General features: G+C 37.9%; 2 protein-coding genes across 3 annotated transcripts; one reads left to right on the forward strand and one right to left on the reverse strand.

Moving 5' to 3' along the window:
• The first annotated feature begins 4,746 nt into the window (after positions 1-4,746).
• On the forward strand, positions 4,747-12,610 carry LOC121985060. Of its 2 annotated transcripts, XR_006113054.1 has the most exons (4): positions 4,747-6,484; positions 6,596-7,623; positions 9,718-9,875; positions 12,368-12,610. XR_006113054.1 is itself a non-coding variant. In XM_042538312.1 (3 exons), the coding sequence occupies exons 1-3, from the start codon at positions 5,123-5,125 to the stop codon at positions 12,450-12,452; spliced, it is 2,475 nt and encodes an 824-aa protein (XP_042394246.1). In that variant the 5' UTR covers positions 4,747-5,122; the 3' UTR covers positions 12,453-12,610. The 2 variants fall into 2 exon arrangements, 1 of the variants encoding a protein (XP_042394246.1); XM_042538312.1 differs by lacking the exon at positions 9,718-9,875.
• A 1,365-nt stretch (positions 12,611-13,975) lies between these two features.
• LOC121985061 (protein trichome birefringence-like 28) lies at positions 13,976-19,117 on the reverse strand. The gene is made up of 5 exons (XM_042538314.1): positions 18,380-19,117; positions 18,136-18,313; positions 17,828-18,027; positions 17,578-17,733; positions 13,976-14,453 (listed from the first exon to the last, which is right to left on the reverse strand). Exons 1-5 carry the CDS (start codon positions 18,943-18,945, stop codon positions 14,087-14,089), a joined length of 1,467 nt encoding a protein of 488 aa, XP_042394248.1. The 5' UTR covers positions 18,946-19,117; the 3' UTR covers positions 13,976-14,086.
• Positions 19,118-23,505: the final 4,388 nt, after the last annotated feature.

A 23,505-nucleotide genomic window follows, 5' to 3' on the forward strand; every position in this document is an offset into this window, starting at 1 on the left:
GAGCGTGTGACTTTCTAGCCCGGTTTAAGTCATCACTTGTTGGTCCACCAGCAATGATGCTAATCTCACCCCGAGCAGTGTTGCCCCTATTTTCTTCCTCCCGGACGGACGGTCTCACTCGCTCCTGTGAGACTCGGGGATTGACCCTAGGCTGATGCTGATGTTGCCGTTCGGGGGACTCCCTAGCCACCCGCCGCCCGGTACTCTATGTCGACGACATCGATCAGGCGAAGGTGATCGGCGTCGATAGCTTCTCGGTGCTAGGTGAGCAATCAGGTCGAGACTACAACAATCGCGGGTGTTGTGGGTTGCCGACTGGTGAAGTGAATAAAACATGGGAGTCTATACCTTTCCTTTTTGCTTGGGCCGATCGGCTGCCACATGTTGGACAGCGTGTGGTCTCGTTTCCTGCTGAGGGCGCATTCCCTCAACGCGGGGTCCTTTTGGCGGTTGATGGCTGGCCAGCGGCCTCCACTCGGCCAGGGCTGAAAGCTCGAGAAGGGCTTCTTTCCTCCTGGCCGCCTGAGCTTCTTCCACGTTGATATATTCGTTTGCCTTCTTCAGCATGTGGTCGTAGTCGCAGGGCGGCTTTCGGATGAGCGAGCGGAAGAAATCCCCATCGACTAAGCCCTGAGTGAAGGCATGCATCATTGTCTCGGATGAAACCGTAGGGATATTCATGGCCACCTGGTTGAAACGTTGGATGTAGGCTCGAAGGCTCTCTCTCGGCCCTTGTTTCATAGAAAATAAGCTGACGTTGGTCTTCTGGTAGCGTCGGCTGCTGGCAAAGTGGTGGAGGAATGCCACTCAGAATTCCTTGAAACTCCGAATTGATCCGTCCGGCATCCTTTGGAACCAGTGTTGTGCGGAGCCGGACAGGGGTGGTGAGGAAGACCCTGCATTTAACTCCGTCGGTGTATTGGTGGAGAGTAGCGGCATTGTCGAACTTATCGAGATAGTCGTCCGGGTCGGTTGCGCCGCTGTACTCCCCGATCGCGAGTGGGGCGTAGTGCCTCGGGAGCGGGTCCTGCAAGATTGCTTCGGAAAATTGGTGGTTAATCCGCTCGGGAGATGACTCAGCCTGAGGTGCCTTGCCCTTCTTAACATCCCGGGCGGGGGCTTCATCAGATGACCCTTGGTTGGCTTGAGCTAATTCGGACGGTGTCTAGAACAGGGCTCGATGGAACAGAATAGGGGCGGGTGGCACGTCTCCTGGTATGCCAGTCTGACCTTTATTCTGTGCCCAAGTGGAGTATTGCTCAGGTCGATCTTCTTGGGCCGCTCGGCCGCCCGATGCCGAGGTCGCCTGCTGCGCCATCCATTCGGCTAACGCTTTTTGCTGCTACTCCACTATCTTTGCCGCTCACGCCTGGATGAGCGCGTCGAGTTCTTCGGGAGAGAGCGTCACGGTGTGTGAACGTCCAGCTTCCTCCATCTTTTCGGCTCGGATTCAGGTGTGTTCCCACAAACGGCGCCAAATTGATCCTGTCCGAGAGTCGAGTCGACGGGCGCTGGGGACGTGGCACTCGCTGCTATCTTCAGATGACCTCCCAGATGACGTGGACCTCCGGTGAACCTACAACAAAGCCGAGCCGGGAAGGGGTTCCCAGCGACGACCCTCCGATGCTCAAGTCAGGCACCGACGGAATAAAGTGGAAGCAGAGTAACGAGACTGTAGCTACAGTGGAGAATCGCGCATACCTCCGTTGAAGTCTAGGGATCCTTATATAGGATCCGGGGGGGCGTGCACGCTTCCCGAGGCGTGCACGCTCCTCAAAGCATACCTCAAAATGGACATGTCAGAAAAGTGTGTCTGACGTCATACCGCAACCATCCGAGCATATCTCCGACATGACTGTGAAAACTTCCACCATACGATCTTCTGTCCGGTCTGATCGCCGACCATGCTGTCTGTCGGCGGCGCATGTCTCGAGAAGGATATCACCAGCTGTCCATTTTGTCCTCTTCTCTCTCGTCTGTTACTAGGCCGAGCGGGTGAGCTGCTCGGTCGCATACTCGGACGGGCATACAGCCTTAGTTGTTAAGTAGCTCGGTCGAGCGGGCATGCCGCTCGGCGAATCGACTCTTTCATATGGGAACCCCTGAGCATCGGAAATCTGCCCTGCGATCGAGCTGTCTTCGCACCGGCAGGGCGCTATCACGGCCGATCGGCGAGGTGACTTCCCCCGCTCGGTAAGAACATTGGGCTGCCCCTCTTGACTCTGATTTCCACGTGTTGTTGACCACTATACGGCCGGACCCTCTTCTTCATCACCGGATCATATATGTTTGATGCCTTATGTCTAAATGTGTAGAAACTTAAGAGCACAAGAAGTCAAGCAAAAGCCACAGCTAGCAAGAAGGATGACACGGAAGAGAGTCAACGAGCTCGGTGCATCCAAGGGACGGGATGCTACGGAAGAGTACGTTAGCGGACAACAAGGAATTTCTGAGGGACGAGAAGTCAGATCAGAAGATTGCTCGAGGAGAAGGCCGGGAAATATATTCGGGTGAGCCATATTCTAGATGGACGAAATCACCCAAGCAAACAGACCCGAAACGGAGGAGAAACAAGTAGTCAATAGAGGTTGATTGCTCTAGGTGCCAGGATGCTCCGAGCGCCCGGACCCCCTGGGGTAGCTTGGGGGCGCCTCCCTTGACGGGACTTTGAACGGGCCGCATCGACACGGTCCGGGCGCTCGGAGCGGTTCGGGCGCCCATATCAGATAAGGTTGATCCATTGCGAGCCGTTAAAAATCATTGTGATGTGGATAAAGTTTTATCCATGCTTAGGCACCCGGAGCTGCTACGTCACCAAACGGTCATATATGACCAATATGCTATAAATAGAGCTCTGGTCTCAGTAGTAGAGAACAACACTTGTACTCGAATTACTTTTATGTTTTACTACTTTGATTGTGAGCTGTCAACATTGTAAAAGACTACTGCTCCCGAAAAAGAATTCTAATGAATTTTTCATAGTTTTAGATTAGTAATCTTCTGATTGTACACTAAATAAATTTTGTGTCTCTTTCTTTTATTAATTAATTAATTTTAATTATTTCTTTTACAAGTAAATGTTTCTTTAATTTAGTTTGAAAAGGACAAGAAAAATTTAATTTTATTTTCATGATAATTCATCCCCTCTTATTGATCATATCAAAAGGAACCAATATTTTGTACCCCATCAGCACCTCCACCGATTGCTCCAAATTCATCGATCATCAATCGTCGATCATGGAATCATGTTAGTCCTACCTATTTAAGTAGTGCATCGTGACATGTTCATGAATTTGGTTTTATAGGGTGACTTAATGGATCCGACTCAACTCAGTTTCAGATTGAGATCTCATCTAGCCTAATGTATTGGATAATGATGGGAGGTCGTATGAGACCCACACGGGCTCCATCCATCTCTATTGTATCTAATATCTTTATATGTTGTTATTATTATTGTTATAGTAGTAGTAATTATTGTTGTTGTTTTCGACTATGCTTTATTTTTTATTTTTTTTAAAATTAAATGTTTGAATTAATCAATGTTGTTGTTTGAACTATCTTTATGGATCGATGTTGTTGTTTTCACTATGCTTCATTTTTTCCTTAAAAAAAGATGGATGTTGTTGTTATTGACTATATATGCTTTAGATTTTGATTCAGTGAAAATATTGGATGTTTGAATTAATGTTGATCATCAAGGACAGAGCCAAGAATTTTATATTAAAGAGACGAAATGTATATGTTTATATTGAGGGGAGGTGATCATATTGTTACTTCTCATTCACCTCTCTTTGACCTCTTATTTTTATACACTTCTTATACTTATAAATTAAAGGAGAATGACCGTCGCCATCGCCCTCCTTTGGCTCTGACCTTATTGATCATAACGATTAGAACAACTAATTAGATTGACATGAATAAAGAGAAAATTTTATAGTATGCCTCTTAATAAAAAATTACCTCTCCCTAAGACACTGTGTAATAGTAGTGCACAATGTGATTACAATTTTTTTATTTTGATAATCAATAAAAAATTTTAAAGGATTAGATCGATCATACATTATATTGATTGATTGGTTTAAATAATTAAATATCTAAATTATAAAAAAATAAAAAAAATAGATAATAGGGTAAAAATAAAATAGTTTGGTTAAATTAAGATTATGCTATTTTTTTAAAATACAAAAAAATAAAATTTTCACACGCACTAAACTAATTTTTTAAATACATTTTCTCTCAATTTCTCGTCTTTCATTTTCACTTCTAATGTCAAGATAAAACAATTAATAGTGGAATGAGATTTAGTCAAGATTATCAGTTATTGACGAACGGTTCGATTGGTAGTTTTCATTTTAAATAAATAAATAAAAATTAAAAGTCCAATATTAAAGTCTTTAGTGATCTTAAATTTCAACTCTTGCCTAACGGATCCAAATGCTAATCAATATCCACCGTCCAATCCGATATCCCGGACATCTGTTGATCTCCGCTCCACGTCTCGATTCATCGCCGTGCGAGATGCGAATTGTACATTTTAATTATGTTGGTACCATGGCATCGATCCGAAATTGCACGAGTTAGTTCCTTCTCATTGCGTGGTGTATGCGGTTGTTCTCACGGCGTTTCTCCTGTTTTTTTTTAATGTTAATTGCTTCGCACCCATTCTCCGACCCAGTCTGTGAATTCAATTGTTGTGGGACCCACGGATCGCCGTGCTTACCAAGGCGGGTAACGTTTAAAGCGAACAGTGTGTTGTGGGGTAAGGGTTCCACACGATTATGCGCGACGGGCCGGCCTCAAAATTAGGGTTTCCTCCACCGGCGAACTTTAGTGCCCCCGATTCCTTCTTGTAATTTCAGGGTGTAGATCAAACGTTGAAGCTCCCACTCGATCGTTTTTTGGGTTGAAGTTCCGTGCTGATTACGCGTCTCTGTGATTCTCGATTCCGAGGTTAAGGGTTGTTTTATTCTCTTCTTCTCACTTCGGCTGTTGTTGGATTCTTGCAAGCGCGTTTTTTTGGAAGGAATTGTTTTGTGCGAGCTGGGGAAGCGACCTAGTGGAGAGGATTTGGTTTTGATGCTTGAGTGATCGACTTGTGTGGTTTACGTTTGGTTTTGGGATAATGTGCATCCTTTGTGTGGTCAAGAGGTGTTCGCGGAGGGTTGCGACCCTGCTGCCTTGGTTGTTGATTCCGCTCCTCCTAGTCTGGGCCATGTCGCCGTTACTACCTCCGGTGTTGCAGTTTGAAATCACTTCACCCCAGGTCGCTTGCGTGCTGGTCCTCTTCGTGACACTCTTCTGGTATGAGGTCTTGATGCCCTGGTTGTCGCGATGGCGGTTGTGCCGCTCGGCTCGCCTTCAGGAGCACCAGCGGACGCGTGCTATTGAAATGGAGAAGCTCCGGAAGATTGCCACCCGCTGCTGCCGCAATTGTCGCATGCCATACAGAGAGCAGAACCCTGGTGGAGGACGTTTCATGTGCTCCTATTGTGGCCTTGTTTCTAAGAGGCCTGCTTTGGACCTTCCTGAGTCAGTTGGGAGCTCGGTGATAAATGAGTTAGCAGGAAAGACTGGATGGCTGCATAGTCAGAATTTGTCAGCGGAGGGAAAGAAGAGCTGTCTTAACCCTATTCCATCCTGCTGGGTAAATCATGATCGTTGTTCCCTGGAGATATCTTGTTCAGGTTTGGTGTGTTTAGCTCGCAAACTACTTTTTTGTTTTTTGCCTAGCTTGAGGTGGATCTGCAGAAGAATTTTAAGAGATAGTTCTAGGGAAGATGATTTCAATTCTGATTGCAGAGGTTCATGTAAGAATGAGGACAATGAAGGAAACCTGCAGGAGAAAAGGGAGAAAGCAAAGAGGAAAACTGAAGAGAAACGGCGGGCAAAGTTGGAAAAAGAGATGTTGGAAGAGGAAGAGAGAAAGCAAAGGGAGGAGGTTACAAGATTAGTGGAAGAAAGGAGAAGAATACGTGATGAGATGCTTAAAATTGAGAGAGGGCATGACAACAGCTCTGATAGAGAGGGCGAAAGTTTCGAAGGGAAAACAACAGAGAAAGGAAGGAAAGAGAGAAGGAAGGATAGAGATAAGGATTCTAACAAAAATAATTCTTCTAACATGGAGGATATTGAAAAGATTAGTAGGAAAAGTGTGAGTAAGCTTGAATCAGACAACAAAAATGATAACGAAAGAGTTGATACAGCAAAAAGTACAATAGAGGTTCCCAAATCATATACTATGGGAACTTCTCATGGAAACAAGTCCACAAATAAGCCTAGATACTTTGCTTATATGACAGGCAATCTTTTATCGTCATATCGAGGTTTTAGAGGTGCTTCATTTTTTGGAAGAAATCCTCAGGATCCAATTACAACTGATCATGTTTCTGAAAATCAAAGAGTTTGTCAAGTAGCAGGAGATAAATTGGTGAAGGCTTCTTCAAATTGGGATGATGGTGGTCAGCGGGCCAATATTCACCATCCTGTGAGTTGTGATGCATTTAATATTTTTCTTTTATTGTTCTTTACTTACTTTGTCCATTTTTTTTAACAGAAAATGATGTTACCCCTTGTTTTTTTTCTCCACATTTTTCAGCTATCTTCATTTACCCAGAAACAACAAATGAATCCAACAAAATCATGGCAGCAATTATTCACCAGTTCAGCGCCTGTCACTTCTGATCCTAGACCTGGTGAAACTATATCTAGCTTTCACAATGGGGTTGGCCAACTAGAAGCGCAGAGTTCACACTTAGTTGCCCAAACCTTACTTACTTTGAATGACAAATCTTCTAATACATGTACTGCAGCCTCTGAATCCTTTAGTAGCAGTTCAGTCTCATCATTGTTAGATGAATCTTTTTATACTTCTAGAAACCCTGGGATAAAATCAATAGGGGAAGAATCCAAAGATGAAGATTCATGTTATGTTCCGGATCCAATATCCTTACTCGGGCCAGTTTCTAAGGCACTTGATAACTTTTCATTGGATCTAGGAGACAACTTTCTTTCTAATGATAAGACACTAGTCTTAAAGAATTCATGTGCTCCTGGAAACATAGCCAAGCCTTCTCCAATTGAGTCTCCTCTCTCCAAAGTGCGTGTTTTAGAAGAGAAGCATGCTTGTTTTGGCAAAATTCCATCTGCATCACTGGATTCAAATGCTTCAAATTTGGATGAGTCACAGGGTACATGGCAGATGTGGGGAACTCCATCAGTTCAGTTTGATTTGGGAATTTTAGGTGGATCTTCCAGCTGGTCTTTACCCATAGCACAGAAAGACTTTAAGCGAGGAGATGATTTAGATCCCATCTCTCATGACCTTATGGTGTCAAAAAATGCAGGTGTTATCCCTACCTTTTCAGATTTTCAGGCTTGTCAGAATGTTTATGAGACTAATCAGCTGGATGAAGGATTCTATAATCAACATGCTACTGGAATGGATGACAACAATCAATGCATTCAGAAGTTATCAACACAGTCATTAGGTGCTGATAGGGATAACCATTTTCTTCCCCATAGTCTCATAGACAATATGGAGCAACTTGAAACAAATTACAATAGCCCAAATAAATCAATAACTGACGGTTCTTTGGATCTATCGCTTGTAAATTGCTGGTTCAGGTAAATTGTTAATGCTTGAGTCATTTCTGCTTCTTTCTTATCGCAACTATATCTTTGATTATCTCTGTCGCTGCTTTTGGTACTATAAAGCATGTTATATCAGTTATCCCTGCTAAGTGAATTTGAAGGCTACAATATAGCTGATTCTATGAGGAAAAAATTGCATTTTATTATAGTGCACAGCATTTAGTGCTTAGTATTGGGCTTCAGCAATTGTTATTTGATTTTTTTTTAGTAGTTTTCATTATAGACATTTTAAAACGTCCTCCGTGTCTTTTCTTGTATTACTTGCAGATATATGCATTTCTGTACTGTGTATTTTGAATCTGGATGTGGTCAGGTCTGCTAGGGCTATTTTGGTCAACAAGGACAAATAGTTTTTGTGGTTTTATCAAACAAATGGATCTACAAAGAGGTGATGGTGATTGAAGAATGCATGGTGAAAAATCTGAGAGATCTGAGTTTGGTGAAGAAAAGGTAGAGGAGAATATTTAACCACTGGAGTATTAAGAGAAATTAGTAGTATCTCTAAAGAAAATAATATTTCTAAAAATTATCATTCGTCTTTGCAAGAATAACAATGGTCACCTTTTTTTTTGTGTCAAAGAGAAGCTAAGAATTACACACCAGTTTGAAATGGCTTCAGGTTATATGTGTTGGCAGTCGTGAATGAGCACAAAATACTCCCATCTGAATGTAGGCAACAATTGATAATTTGGAGATAGCCATACACGTGCTGTATTGTTGAATACTTTGGTTGGAAGTTGATTGATCAAAACAATTGTTGCCGATGACTTTTGACTAAGGAAAGATTGGCAATTTGACATGAAGACACAAGACACTATCTGTTTCAACAAGATGCTGATGCTTTTTTGGCTACACCATTTACTGGAGCAATTGCATTCCAGTCGCATACTGTGACATAATAAACAATCGTAACTTGACATAGCTGAATCATACCCAAGTTGTTATTGAGTTAATTAAATCAATTTTGCCAAAATACAAACAGAAAGCATATTCATTGTATTGCTTAGGTCATCATAATTTCTTTTAGTATATACACATTGTGATTATTGATTTGTATGCATTGTTAGATGTTACGTGTCTTGGGTTATATGTATTATTTAAATTCTCATGCAAATTATCTATATGAAAAAAATGGATTGTTTATGATGATTAATTTAATTATTTACTGATATATGCAAATCTTGTTTACATTAATTATTTGATAGTTGCTTAATTTGATATATTATATAGTATAATGCAAGCTCATGTTTTTTTCAATGCTTGATATAATACTATTCAGTATAATTAATGCTACGTCTTTTAAAAAAGAATATGAAATGCGGATGCACCAAATGTGCGTTTACATTCCATGTGGTATGGAGTGAAACAATTGCATATCACCTGCATACACCTTAAGATCTTGTAAATACTAGCAAGAGTATTGATACTAATGAACGGGCTAACCTTGATTTAATAATTGATAGTAAGTTATGTGAATTTGGATGTGTAGATGATTCGAATCACGAAACTTTGCAATTGGTTTGGAAGGCACTGCAAAAATAGTTCCTTCCTAGATCTTGTTTTGGTGGGTGTCTTCTAAGCTAGGCTTGTTCTTTCACAATTTGCTTCTAGATCTATGAATTAATTGAATGAGCAGGTTAATGTTGTGATTTCATGTACATCTACTGTTATGTTTTAGTTAATAGAGGCATGATATTACACAACAGCGAGTATGGTGGACTGCGTTTTGAGCTGATTTATAAATTTTGCTATCTTATCATGTTTGAAGCACTTTTTAACAACCTAGGTCTATTTTAAACTTGGTAATTGTTTGGTTGTTTGGACATTATAATGTTATATATGTATGGGTATGTATATATCTGTGCTTCTATTATGTGTATTTGTATATGTGTGCATGTGTGTAAACATATATTGATAGTGTTGTTTTTGAATTACTGTGGAACTATCATGACTAGATTACAAATTTTTAACTGTGATTTTTTATACAAATAACTATCTGATAAAGCATAACAAATGGGTTTAGAAGTTTATAGTTGATGCCTTGACTGGGTCCATCTTTTATATCAGATCTAGAAGTTGATCATGCAAGATTTTAGAAGCGTCTGGTACATATTATTCATTTTTGGAGTTCCTTGCCAAGAGCAATTTTGAAGCTGTTTTCTCAATTGCAACCTTGGCCTTTGGTTCAACCAGCTAGAACCTTTATGCATGTAGAGGGTAACGAGGTAAATCTGGAATTTTCCCTAGACACTGTAAGTTGCAGAGCGTTATTGGTTTATCTTCCATGTTGTCACTTACTTGAGCCCATCATGCAGAGGGATTTGAGATGATATTTGTACATGTTTCTTTCCCTATTTCCATGCTTGGGGAGTTTTCCTCTTTTGCTCCTCGTGATTAAGGCTACTAGGAAGATTTATTAGTTAATTTATATTCACATTTTTTGTGTGTGTGCCTACAAGTGTCTTTTCTCATTGTGCACTAAGGGAAAGAGAAAAGATCTCCTTTCTACATGACAAGGATGCCATCTTTGTTATTTTACTGGACAAATAGAATTGCAAGTCATTCTAATAGGTGCTTTATGAGAATTTAGATGCATAACCAATCCTAGTAGAGCAACTTTAATGTTTTCTATTCCACTGTGGTGTAAGATCAAGAGTCCATTAGAGATCTTTATGAATGGGTTAGTTTATCATCCTATGATCATGCTCAGAACATTTTTACTCATCCGTGTTTTGTACTGGTGGGCTACTGAACTGATGTTACACTATTAATGAGCAACTTGCTTGTGTATTGATATGGGATGATTCTCAGTTGGTTCTAAGTAATTTGATGAATGAGGATGAAGATGACAATGGAGTGAGTGATGGATTGAATGAGGAGATATAGAAACAGCAAAAGTGAATAGATTAAGAGGAAGATAGAATCATTCTAATCTGGGCTAGCAATTCCCCAAGGGCCAGGAGATGGAGAGGGTGAAGCAGAATCCCTATCTTGTGTTTCGACCCCCTCTTTAGTTTTTAAGTCACCTCACTGGTTGTTATTGTGGGGGTTCATCTTCCTTTGCAGCCTACCATCCCACTGCGGTAGTTGACTTATGACGACAAACAAGGCACCTAGTTCTGGCTGGCCTATTTCTTCATTGATGGGTCAAACTCTCACCTAGTATTATGCTAGGTGATAATTAAAAGTAATAGCAAATCTTAGACTAGTACATGGTATAATTAATGCAGCACCAGGGACTCTCAAATGAGAAAAACTTCTAAGAAAGATCAAAATCTTAGAATTGTTGAAACAATTGGGTATGGATCTCTTTTATAGCCCCAAAATTTGTCTGATTTTCTAAAACTCAGTGCTTCTTAGACTAAGTTTGCTAGAAAAGTGAAAAAAAAAACCTGTAAGTTTGAAGTAAGAGCAAAATAAATTTAAAGCCAAATCATGTTTAGTTTATTAAAGCTAAACTGTAAGTTGACATTGAAATATTCAATTGTTTTATTCACCATAGCTCCAATGACACAATTGTCTTGGATATTTTATATTTACGTGGATGATATTATTTTGGCTAGCATTGATGTTTAGGGAATCATTTAGGATTTAGAGGTATTTGGAAGAATTTGCCAATCTAAATGTAAATCTGGAAATTTCATTCTGTTTATTTAGTATTCAGGTTGCTTAATTTAGCAAAGGGAGTTTTCTCTCACAAATGAACTATGATCCATCCCTAAAAGGTTTATGTAAGAAAGGTGCCAATGTGGATGTAATCTAAAGAGACTTGTATGATAACAAATTTATCTTATTGTCACAAAGCCAAGGCAAGATTTCTCTTCTGTAATGGTGTGGCTAGTCAATTCATGCAGAAGGCTAATTATATGTCATCAGGAAGCATTAATTAGAATTTTAAGCAATATCTTAAAGCAGTTCTAGAAAAAAGACTCACTTGAAGCATGAGTAGTTAAAATATTAGGGAATTTTTCTCATGCAAATTATCTTGGGTCTACTTTTGATAAGAGCTATAATAGTAAGAAGCTGAATTTGGATAGTAGTCGCCCGTGATTTTCCTCCTCCGTGTTGGCCTTGGGACGGGTTGGAGGGGGCGCTGGGGGCGAGCGTATTCGCCTTTTTGCCACAATAATAGTAAAAAATATACATTGCATCTAGTTCTGTTACTGAAGCTGAATTTGGAGCCATAAGATTCACAACTTGAGGGATGATGTGAACAAGCACTCTTCTTGATAGTTTTGACTTTTTAAAGGCTCCTTAACCGAAGAACATGCACTGGAATAATGTAGTCGATATCTATGCCTCAGATAATCTTGTTCCATCACTGCACTAAATATTTGGAAATTGATTGTCATTTGCTTGTGTTCAAGAAAATCAACACACTATACATCTTTCTCAGCAGTGAGACTAGTGGGCGTTCTTCTTCATTTTATTTTGTATATTTTTTTTTGGTGTAGCAAATTATACATAAGAAATCCTGGTTGATATTATTTATACTTACTGTGAGGCAGAAAGTTAGAATTGCTGTGTGATAATTTGTTGTTGCATTCCATTATAAAACAACTCCAAGTTTGTGTTCTATATTATTTCCTGACCGTTTGGTAACTTTCCGTTGACTTCCATATTAAACTTCTGTACTCGTTGGTTTCCGTTTGACTTTCTCCTCTCCCTCATATTCCGACCATTAATCTAACACACTTTCACCCTACATTGTTTGCAGTCCACCCAGCGTTGGTAGGGAGGAAGAGACGCTTCAAATCAGCCATCAGGAGCATGGAAAGCTCTCCCCGTCCAGTGCCCAATAATTGAAGGTTTCTTCTCATATAGTGCAGATATAGAACAGGAGAAACTTTACATTGTATCATGAATGCAAACTCAATTTTCATTTTACAAGCATGAATGGACAGATGACTCGCATGTATTCCCCATTCAACGGGATGACAAAAGGATAGGTTGCAGCGTCTCAGTGTTTGTTATCGTTGCCTGCTCGCTATTTATTATTAGTAGAGCCGAGAGAGCCAAGGCAACCTTCATGTGTTGCCTCTTCTTTGCTGCTGCTCCTCTGCTTTCTCTCTGCGTCATGAACTGTAACCCGCATTCTTCTTGCCTTGCTTGACTTCTCAACCTATCTGTATTGAGAAATGGCATCCTCCACCTCATTGAGGATGCCTCAACTTCACACCCGGCTTTTCCACAGTGGCTGCCATGACATAGCGAAAGCTATTGATTTCGTTGATTCTTTTCATAAATGTCGAAAATAATTGATTGATTCTTTATTCTTTCATGTCTAAAATAATTGGTTGATTCCATAAAATATTAAAAAATAGACAATTAAATTCAGCTTTTGGGAAAAGAAAATGACATGATCAAGAGAATTAAGATAACTGCTTGTGATTTTATTTTTAAATTCTTATTATGATTAAAATAATTAAGATATTTTTATAATGGTATAATATTATTGGTTTTGGATATAAATTTTTTATGATTTTAGTTTTAGACTCTGTCGAAAAGGTTTTATATCAATTTAGATATTCCTTTTTATAAATTCATAAGTTTCTTTTTATGTATTTTTAATATGAGATTTTGCTTATAATCATTACACTTCAACATAGAACACCACATGACCAACAATTAATTTATAAATAATTAAATAGATTTAAAATTTTAATATTACAAAGATAAATAGCCATGAAATCTTAACTCGACAAAAGAAAAAAAAATAATTAAAATCTCGTCTCTAACAAGGGCATCAAATTAATTTTTTAGCTTGAAACTTAAGGTCAATTTTAACTGGGTCAAAAATATTTCACCGGGTATCTAATTTCTTCGTACAAAAGATTATTATATTAGGATAAAATATTTTAATGATTTATACTCTTTCGAGTACACCCTTAAAAGGCGCGAATTTTATTTTATTTTTTAAGACAAGTTGGATTAAAAAATAAGGGTTGTATGTTAAATTGTCAGTTAGCATTGAGTATTAAATAAATATTCAATGAATAAGTTTATCAAATTATTATTTAAATATTAGTTGGGTTTAAAAGATGAGGGTTGCACATTAAATTGTCAATTAGCATGAGTATCAAATAAATATTCAATGAAAAAGCTTATCAAATTATTATACTAATATTAGATTATTCATCGAAATGGCCGGGCTAAGTCCGACCTCAATAAGACGTATTGTTTCTTCTCTCTTTCTGTTTTCTTTTTAATCCTATTTATTACTAATTCAATTTAAACTCAACTAATTTTAGTCAGATTTAATTTAGTTTTTAAATTTTAAATAAAAAATAGTTTAATTTAAATTGACTGGACTAATTTTGACTGGCATAATTTTTTAAATTATTTTTTAAGCAATAAACACTTAAATTTCATTAAAAGTCCAACAAAACGATAAAATTAATGAACGAATATTGAAGATATTTGTATACTCCAATCTTCAACTGCTAGCGGCGGCGCCGCCTCGGGAGATGATCTTGGCATACAGTATCTGGTTCCACACGTCGGGGAGGCCCGGCACGCACCAATGGAGGCAGTCGGCGTAGACGGCCGGGTCGGCCTGCTGCTCCGGCGTCATCACCGCCCCCTGCCGCGTCGTGTACACCGACGTGTGCGCGTCTTTCCGGAACTCCGACATGGTGGTGATGTCCACGAAGGTAACGGGCACCCGCGCCGTTGACCGTGCCGCCCTCTTCGCCTGCTCGAACATCCGCATGTCCGTCCCCACGAATATTCCGGTCATGTTCCTCAGCGGCGTCGTCTCCTTCGCGCACTTCACTCCTTCAGGGTTGCCCCAGTCCGAGCTCCTTCCTCATCAAATTAAATTCCTCAATTAATAAACAAAAAATATTTACAATTATTTAGATTTCCATCATCACATCATATGTGAGCGTTAATCAAATAGCATGTCCGTATATAGAACACTTTTTTCCCATATTAAGTTTTTTAAAAAAATCTCAATTGGGCTACCTTCAGAAATATAAAACACTATTTTACTAACTTAAAAAGCGGCATGATCTTTGAGAATATGAATTAAAATTACTTAAATTTTATTTTTTTAAAAAAAATAATGGAGAAGAAATCAATGCGACAGCTGCCATTGATGGAAGGGAAATCTTAGAAAAAATGACATCCAATTTGCACGTTTTTAATATTGATTAGCCATCGCTTAACGCATGACACAGTCCAACGTACTACCGATTCTTCCTCATTAAAAAAAAATTAATTAATTTTTATATAAAATATTAAATTGATAAAAATAGATGCTATATTTTATTTTAATTAAAACAGTAAAAAAAATATACTTTTTAATATCATCGACCCAAAATATTTATAGAAATTTCTTCATTCATCTTATTGACAATCCTAAGAGGTAAGACCAAAAAAATCATGACCGTGTATAATTTTTATATAAAATTATACACCGTCATAGTTATTAATAAGTCTTAAAATTAATTTTTTATTGTGAAAAGAAAAAAAATATTAACATTTCATATACTTAATAAAAATAATAAGATATTCTAAAGATCCATTCCATTGGATGTATATTTTTTTCAATAAAAAAATAAAAAGATACCCTATCAAAAAATTTATTCCAAGGACATCCCTTATTATTTATTTATTTATTATATTTTCCATTCGGTAGCTAATTCAATTTGTAGTAGTAATTATCGAATAGTAGCTATAATGTTGTTTCTTACTTTCAACGTAGCTACCACTAATTGCTACAACATTGTTCTTTATTTTTAATGTTATTGTATTAGTTAGTGGTAGCCTTATAACTGTTACAACGTATAATGTAGACAATCTATAAGAGATTTTAGAGAAAAATTACTCAATTGAAATTATACAAAATTAATTAACGTATCTATTGCAATGACTTGAGCGGATAATCTCAAACTGCCAGTGTGGCCGGTTTGGATGTTCAAGTCAGGAAGTCAAGTAGTGATGAAGCTGGTATGGAAGACGAAGTTAAGGCCTGCATTCAATGTAGTTTCCTTGAAACAAACTTGCCCACCTCCGCCTGTACTTTGAGGCTATCTTGGGTTGTCTGTTTCCCAGGATATAACAGTAAACCCATGATCACAACCAAGCATGGGTTAATCATGACAAACTGAATATGTACCTGAGTGCTATCACGAGTAGCTCTGCTGAGCGGGTGTGCACAACTAAGAGAGTTTTTGTGGGAGAACACAAGTGGACAAAGATTTGCTTCCTGCTCTTCCTCCCGCTCTATATATGTTTTCTGCTCAAGATATGAGCTCCTTATATATAGGGGCTCAACTTTTTACCATAATAAATGATCAATTAATGATAATTTATTGTCATTAATTGTCGATAGTTTTAATTGGATCAATTAATGAACATTTATTGTCATGAATTGTCGATAGTTTTAATTGAATGAATTAATAGTTATTTATTGCCATTAATTTTCGACAGTTTAAATTAGATTGAATTAATTGAAATTAATTCATCCGTTTCACATGACTAGCAAAAAAATGTGATAAAATATTAGTTTATTCGCTTGGAAAAATCTTACCTCAACCGGTCCAACATTTGACATGCACAGGGTGTACTCGCATACAAGTTAACTTGGTACAGTGCAATTCGAGCAATGAATATGCATCCCCTGAGCATCCACACGTGAGAGAGAGTCTCTCCCCCATGCATTTATTCACATAATACATGCATGTGAACTAATATAAAGCAATTAATATGTCTTAAACTCACAATATGGACTAAAGTCTCATTCATAATAAAGTCTCTTTCTATTCCACCTCTTCTCCGTTTACGTATATTCAACATATAACACATAATACAATGCTATTATAGTATTGTAAGTAGCTATTATAACTATTTTAAAATGATTTTGATTAATTAAAATTTATTTTAATAAAATTTAAATAACTTTAATTTAGTGGGTAAAAAATATTTTAATATAATAGTATTCATAGTTTAAAATTTAAGATTCAAGATTTAGGATTTAATTACAATTATGTAGTAGCTACATGCCTAGTAACTACTACAATATAAAAAATTGACTATTTCATTTGAATCAAAATTACTACAATACTATGTATTAGATTATATTAAGTGCTACATACGATAAAAGTTATAAAGTAATTTTTATATTATTTCAGTAACTTAGAGCATCCATATCAGTTATCCTATCTAAAAATTTTACTTTAAATTTTAGATAGAGTAACTAAAAAAATCTTTACATCAGTCACTTTATCTATTCTCTAAATTTAGATTTGATGAATAATGATTATCTAAATCTAGGGAATGCAATCTCAATCCTAAAAGTAAAATAATATATTTTTTTTCAATCTCTTTTCTTCCACTCATTATTTTTAATCTCTCTCCTTTCACACATTCCATAAATATAATAATTTAAAAATAAAAAAAAGAAAATAATAAAAAATTTAAGATAATAAAATTTTTAAGGTAATTGATATAGTGTGGAGTAAAAAATGATTATTTAAATTTAATAAAGTAAATTATTTATTCTAAATTTTATATATAATAATAAAAAAATTGATATGAATACTCATAATCGCACTTGTTCTCAAAATAAAATATATTACAATTTTAAATTTTAAACAAAAAATATTCACGAAATGTTAAAAGTATGCCACTAATTGGCATTGTCTCGATCAAATCCGACAAATTCGAAAAATAGTAAAATAAAAATAAAATACAATATATTTTTGTTCGTCTAGTCTCATCGCCTATTAAGTCACGGATGACAACCAGATCCTTTGTTTCCTTCTCCTCTATCACGCGATAGAAAAAGTATTTCTCGATGTGTATGCGGACTTTAAATCAGTGTTTAATGGGTTTGTGCACATGTGTTTTTTTTTACCAAAAATAAATAAATAAATAAATAAATAATAGGAAATGGTATTAAATTGAGTTTTAATTTATTACCTGAAATGGAGAGGAGACATGCTCATGAAGAACACGGCGGTGCGTGTGGGGTCCACGTTGTGATCTAGCCAATCAGACCACGTCTTGAGGACTCTCTCGTACGCTCGTGGCCTCGCGACCTCTTCGTGCTCCGTCCAGTTCGTGGCCGACGTCTTCCTGTCGATCGAACGATTCTCGTCAATAATAATTATGATCATTTAAACGGCGTTCCGATCGATCGATCGATCGATCGATGGATCGGTCTACTCACAGGACTTTCATGTCCAGCGTGTTCATCCACCAGATGTAGGTGTTGAAGACGAGGAAGTCGACGCCCTTCCAGTGCACCGCGTGCTTCTCGATCGACTCCGGCTTGATGATCCGCTCGCGGATGCTGTGGATGCGCGGGTCGTCGGAGTTCGACTCCACCAGGAACGGCGCCCAGTAGAACTCCACCGTCGCATTGTATTCCTATATTCAAAATTGGATTTTTAAGAACGCAGCGATCGATTGAGCTGTAATTTCAAATGATTCGTTCGTCAAAATTGGATTTTGACGATGGAGAAAGACGGATTGAACCTCGGCGACGAAGCTGATGCGGGAGCCGTCTCGTTGGCGGTGCCCTTTCTTCTTCCCCGGCGGAATCGCCAGCTGCGCCATGCACACCATCGACTCCCACTGGTTCCTGTTCAACGAGTCGCCCACGAACATCAGCCGCTTCCCTCGCAGCCGCTCCAGCAGTAATTTTGCGTCGAACCTGATTCCGTAAAATTGTTGACGATCGTCGATCGGTTGATTGTTAAAAGGATTTTTTCTCATGTACCTCGGCAAGGTGCAGTCCTTGGGCTGCCACCGCCACTTCTGGTACGCGTTCTCCTTCCGCCCGTTCTTCAAGCACGCCACCTGCGATGACAGGAATTCGCACTGCTCCTCCTGGTACAGCGGGTAGTTCACGTCGTCGTACACCCACTCGCCGGTCGACAGATCGCACGTCTCCGGCACGGTCGACGTCGTCGGATCCAGGTCGTCGTCGGCCGCCGTCCCGTCGACCGTAATAGGCAATTCCTGCAAAGCCACCGCCTCCTTCTTCTCCTTCCCCTCCTCTGCATCGAGTTGGCTCTCGTTGCCCGGAAGAGGGCGGTCAACCAACACCTCCGGCGAGAAGTACTCCTCTGTTTTCCGCCGGACGATGATCTGGTGGTCGGCCAGCGACTTGATGTCCTCTCCGTACATGACCATGGCAAAGGCGACGATCATCCCGACGAGGATCAGGGCCGGCAGGTTGCCCCGTCTCCTGAAGTAGGCCATCCCGACGTGCTTCACCTGCTGCCCCGGAAGGCCGGCGAAGGGCGGCTTCCGGCGGAGCGAATGCATGACTCCGTTGAGCATCTCCCAGAGTCAAACTTACTATGAAGAGGCGGCTTTGGGACAGGTTTAGCGTGGTCGAGGCGTCCTCAACGCTCGATGGAGATGGAGGAGACTTAATGGGATCTTTATTATAATTGCTCGATCGATCGATCGATCATGGTGGAGTTGTTTATTTTCCTTTTGACCAAGTCTCGTTCTCAATGGCTTCGAAATGGGGGCAACTTGATCATGTGGATCTGTCATATCTGTTTGGTTCAGGTCAACCATCACCATTGCTTCAACACATGAGCACAATTGGAGCATTCTGATGATTAAAACTAGTACGGCGAGATCAAAGGGAATCAGAGCAACACGATGGAGGAAAAAAAAACAAGGAGATTCGTGAGGACTGGACCGGGCTCGGTAAAGACAAATGAGTTTGTTGGAAGATGGAGCCAATTTTCTCCTCTTTTGGAAAGCAACAGGGCAGACGCCCGCCGCCCTATTCGTCGTTGAAAAGTCTTCTAACATTGTGGAAGATTGAAAGAAAATAATTGGCCAAAAATATGAGGATGTTTTAAATTAAAAAATATGGTCATTTATCAAATGATGCATTAAGTTTCTGAATTAATCAAAAGGTTTATGCCGTTTTTGTATTTATCAAAGAAAATATTTTTTTAAGTGTATTTTTAGTTCTATCCTCCTCCTGACAAATCTAACTTTTTTTGTATTTTTTTTTCTCAATCATTTTTCCCTCTTCCATGCGTGTAACTTCTCGCTTATTTTTTTCTCTCCTCTTTCTTTACCTCTTTGCATGAATGAATAACGTATGAATAATATTTTATAAAGATTAATTGATTTTTTTATAATATTTAAATATATTTAGAGAAGTCGAAATAAACAATAGATAACATATTTGAACTCCTTGCAACCCCAGAAATCCACAGAAATTGAAATGAGTACAATCAGATCTCTCTATGTCCATCAGTGAGTTTTGATCGATTGTTTATTTTGGCTTCTCGGAGGTGTTAAAATATAATAAGGAAGAATTATCAAATTTCTCTATATTGGGTCTGATATGAAATTCTATCAGACCCAACGTGGATCTGATATGCAATCACATTAGGCCCAACGTTGAGAATTTTGACGATTATTCCTTATTACATTTTAACACATCCGAGAAGTCAAAATAAACAATGGATGATATATTTGAACTCATTGCAACCCCAGAAATCCACATAAACTGAAATGAGTACAATCAGAGCTCTCTAGGTCTATCAATGAATGTTTTTGTTAAGTTGATTGAGCTAATGTTATTAATAAACACTTTTGTATTTTTAAAGTTTAGATTGAAGTCTTTTAGGGTGTGCATCATCCATAGGAGTTGTGCAACATATTCTCCTATTGCTATATATTCTGCCTCAGTAGTAGATAAAGCAACACAGTGTTACTTTCTGCTAAACCAGCTAATAAGTGATGATCTAAGTAATTGACAACCACCGCTTGTACTTTTCCTATCGAGTTTGCATCCAGCATAATTTGATTCAGAGTACCCTATAAGTTCAAATTTGCTATCCTAGAGTATCACATTCCTATGTTGGACGTATGCTTTAAATATCTAAAAATCCTTTTAACATTACCCAAGTGTGATTTCTTGGCACAAGTCTGGTACCTAGCACACATACTGACTACAAATAAGATATCTAATCGACTTGTAATTATGTACAGTAGGCTTCCTATGACACTTCTATAATATTTGAGGTCTATAGGTCACTATCTAGGGTTGTATTGGTAGCCATTGGAGTTTTCCATTCCAAATTTCTTAAGTAATTCAAATGTATATTTTTGTTGATAAACATCGTTACCTTCATTTATTTGTTTGATTTGTAAACTTGGGGAGAATGTTAGTTGTCCTACTAGACTCATTTCAAACTCCTGTTCCATTAACATTATGAATTATTGTAACAGTTTTGAGTTAGTTGATCCAAATATTATATCGTCCACATAGACTTGAGCTATAAATAGATCTTAAATAATTACTTTTACAAAAAGGGTTGGGTCTATTTGACCTTGTTTGATGCTTTTTGAGATTAAGTATGTGGTCAGCCTTTTATACCAAGCTCTGGGGGCCTATTTTAGGTCATACAGGGCTTTCTTTAATTTGAACACATGATTAGGGTATTCTAAGTTTTCAAACCTGGGGGGTTGACCTACATACACCTCTTCCTTAATCAGTTTATTTAGAAAGGTTGACTTAACATCCATTTGATGTACTTTGAATCGCTTATGGGCTGCATAACTCAGTAATATTCTAATTGATTTAAGTTTAGCAACTAGTACATAGGTTTCATTGTAGTCAAGTCCCTCAATTTGACTGAACCTTTTTCTACTAATCTGGCCTTATTTCTAACAACTTCCCCTTTTTCATTTAGTTTGTTTCTAAAGACCCATTTGGTTTCGATTATCCTTTTATTTTCTAGTAATGGAACTAAATCTCATACCTTATTTTTTTTTTCAAATTGGGCTAGTTCCTCTTGCATGGCTAAGATCTAATATGGATCACTTAATGATTCTTCTATTATTTTGGGTTCGATGTTAGAGATTAAAGTTATTTGACTTAAGTTTCTAAAGGATAATCTAGTTTGGACTCTTAGGTCTGGGTCACCAATTACTTGGTCAAGTGGATGACTTGGGTTAACTCTTATGATTCTAGTTTATTGTTCTTGAGGTTGATGTTCTTCTTCGTCACTTGCTACCTCTAACAAAGTCAATTGGTTGAATATGAGTTTGTTCTATGTTCTGGATCCTTTAAATTTTACATTTGTGGTTTCTTTGATTCTTAGTGTATTTTTGTTATATACTCTGTACCCTCTACTATTTAATGAGTAACCCATAAAAATTTCATTTTCTACTTTTGAGGTAAACTTTCCTAAGTGTTCTCTTATATTTAATATATAAACTGGGCATCTGAATATTTTAAAGTATTTGATATTGGATATTTTATTATAATAGAGTTCAAATGAAGTCTTATTATGATTTTTATTTATTGTGGTTCTATTTTGTACATAACAGGCTGCACTAACAACTTCTGTCCAAAAGTATTTTAAAAGTTGATATTCATTTAGCATTATCCTGGAGGATTCAAGTAGGGTTCTATTCTTTTTTTTCTACTACTTTATTTTTTGGGGATATTTTAGGGCACTAAAATTCATGATAATAACCATTTTTAAAGAAAAATAGATTAAAGTTATGATTTCACTTCTAATTCGTTTGATTTTTTGGACTTTCTCATTTTCAGTTTGTTTGTAAAAATTATTGAACACTTCAAACGTTTTATCTTTAGTTTTTAAGAATTTTATCCAGGTAAATCTCGAGTAATCATCTATTATTACTAGGCAATAGAGACTCCCATTCATGGATTTGATTCCATGGGAGTCAAATAGGTCTAGGTACAATAATTCTAGTATTGAATTAGTTTGAGTTTGATTAGTTGATTTGTGGGTTAATTTGGTTTGCTTTCCTTGTTGACAGACATTACAAATTGTTGAGTCTAAGTTAGATAATTTTGCTAAGACTCTAACTAAACCATTTAATTTTGTTAGGTTTCTAAAGTTCATGTGGGGCATTTTTCTATGTCATAACCAGGTTTTTTCTTTTTGTGCCAAGTGACACTTAACTGAAGAATTGGTTAGGTTAATTGCATAGATGTTGTCCTTTCTAAATCCTTTTTGATTTATGTTAGGATTATCTATGTGCTTAATTAAGTATTCAGAAGATAGGAACCTAACCTTATATCCAGAATCACACAATTGACTAATGCTAAGTAGATTGTATTTGAAATTATCAACAAGTAATACCTTTTTAATAATAAAGTTAATTTTGAATTCGATATTACCTATCCCAATTACCTTGAGTTTGTCGTTATTTCCAAAGGTAATATCCCTTGGGTCAAGGTTGATCAGGTTGACCAAGCTTGAGTTGACTCAAGTTTAAGTCTTGATATTTGGATTTTGATGTTTGATAGTATATAGAGATTGCAGTGGCAATCATCCGTTTGTGGAGATTGGTCAAGTAGGTCAAGGTTAACCGGATACTTGATTAGCAAATCCAACGGGAAGGTTGGCAGAATGAAAAATCCTAGTGAGTGAAGCCAGGTGAAAGTCCTAGTGAGTAAAGTTAGGCAGAATGAAAAATCCTAGTGAGTGAAGCCAGGTGAAAGACCTAGTAAGTGAAACTAGGCAGATGAAAGTCCTGGTGAGTGAAGTCAAGTGAAAGTCCTAGTGAGTGAAGCTAGGCAAAATGAAAAGTCCTGGTGAATGAAGCCAGATAATGAAAATCCAGGTGGGTCAAGGATGACCAGACATCTGGTAATTAAAAGTCCAAGTAGGTTAAAAGATTGACCAGATACTTGGCACAAGGAAAAAAGTTGAAGTGGGTCAAGGGATTGACCGGACACTTGGTGAAGAAGTCCCAACAGGTCAAGGTTGACCGGATGTTAGGCAATGAGGAATCCCAGCAGGTCAAGGTTGACTGGATGTTGGATTTGGGAACTCTAGACTTGAGTTAGGCAAGTTAGGGTTAGTCAATCGATCAGGTGATCGA

This window comes from Zingiber officinale, chromosome 5B (assembly GCF_018446385.1).
Source record: "Zingiber officinale cultivar Zhangliang chromosome 5B, Zo_v1.1, whole genome shotgun sequence".
Classification (NCBI taxonomy): Eukaryota; Viridiplantae; Streptophyta; class Magnoliopsida; order Zingiberales; family Zingiberaceae; genus Zingiber; species Zingiber officinale.

Coding starts and splice junctions, on each gene's coding strand:
- LOC121985060 (XM_042538312.1), top strand. CDS start 5,123: ATGTGCATCCTTTGTGTGGTCAAGAGGTGTTCGCGGAGGGTTGCGACC. Junction 6,485..6,595: donor GGGCCAATATTCACCATCCT/GTGAGTTGTGAT, acceptor CACATTTTTCAG/CTATCTTCATTTACCCAGAA. Junction 7,624..12,367: donor CTTGTAAATTGCTGGTTCAG/GTAAATTGTTAA, acceptor CATTGTTTGCAG/TCCACCCAGCGTTGGTAGGG.
- LOC121985061 (XM_042538314.1), bottom strand. CDS start 18,945: ATGCTCAACGGAGTCATGCATTCGCTCCGCCGGAAGCCGCCCTTCGCC. Junction 18,028..18,135: donor GCATCAGCTTCGTCGCCGAG/GTTCAATCCGTC, acceptor TTTTGAATATAG/GAATACAATGCGACGGTGGA. Junction 17,734..17,827: donor ACGCTGGACATGAAAGTCCT/GTGAGTAGACCG, acceptor TTCGATCGACAG/GAAGACGTCGGCCACGAACT.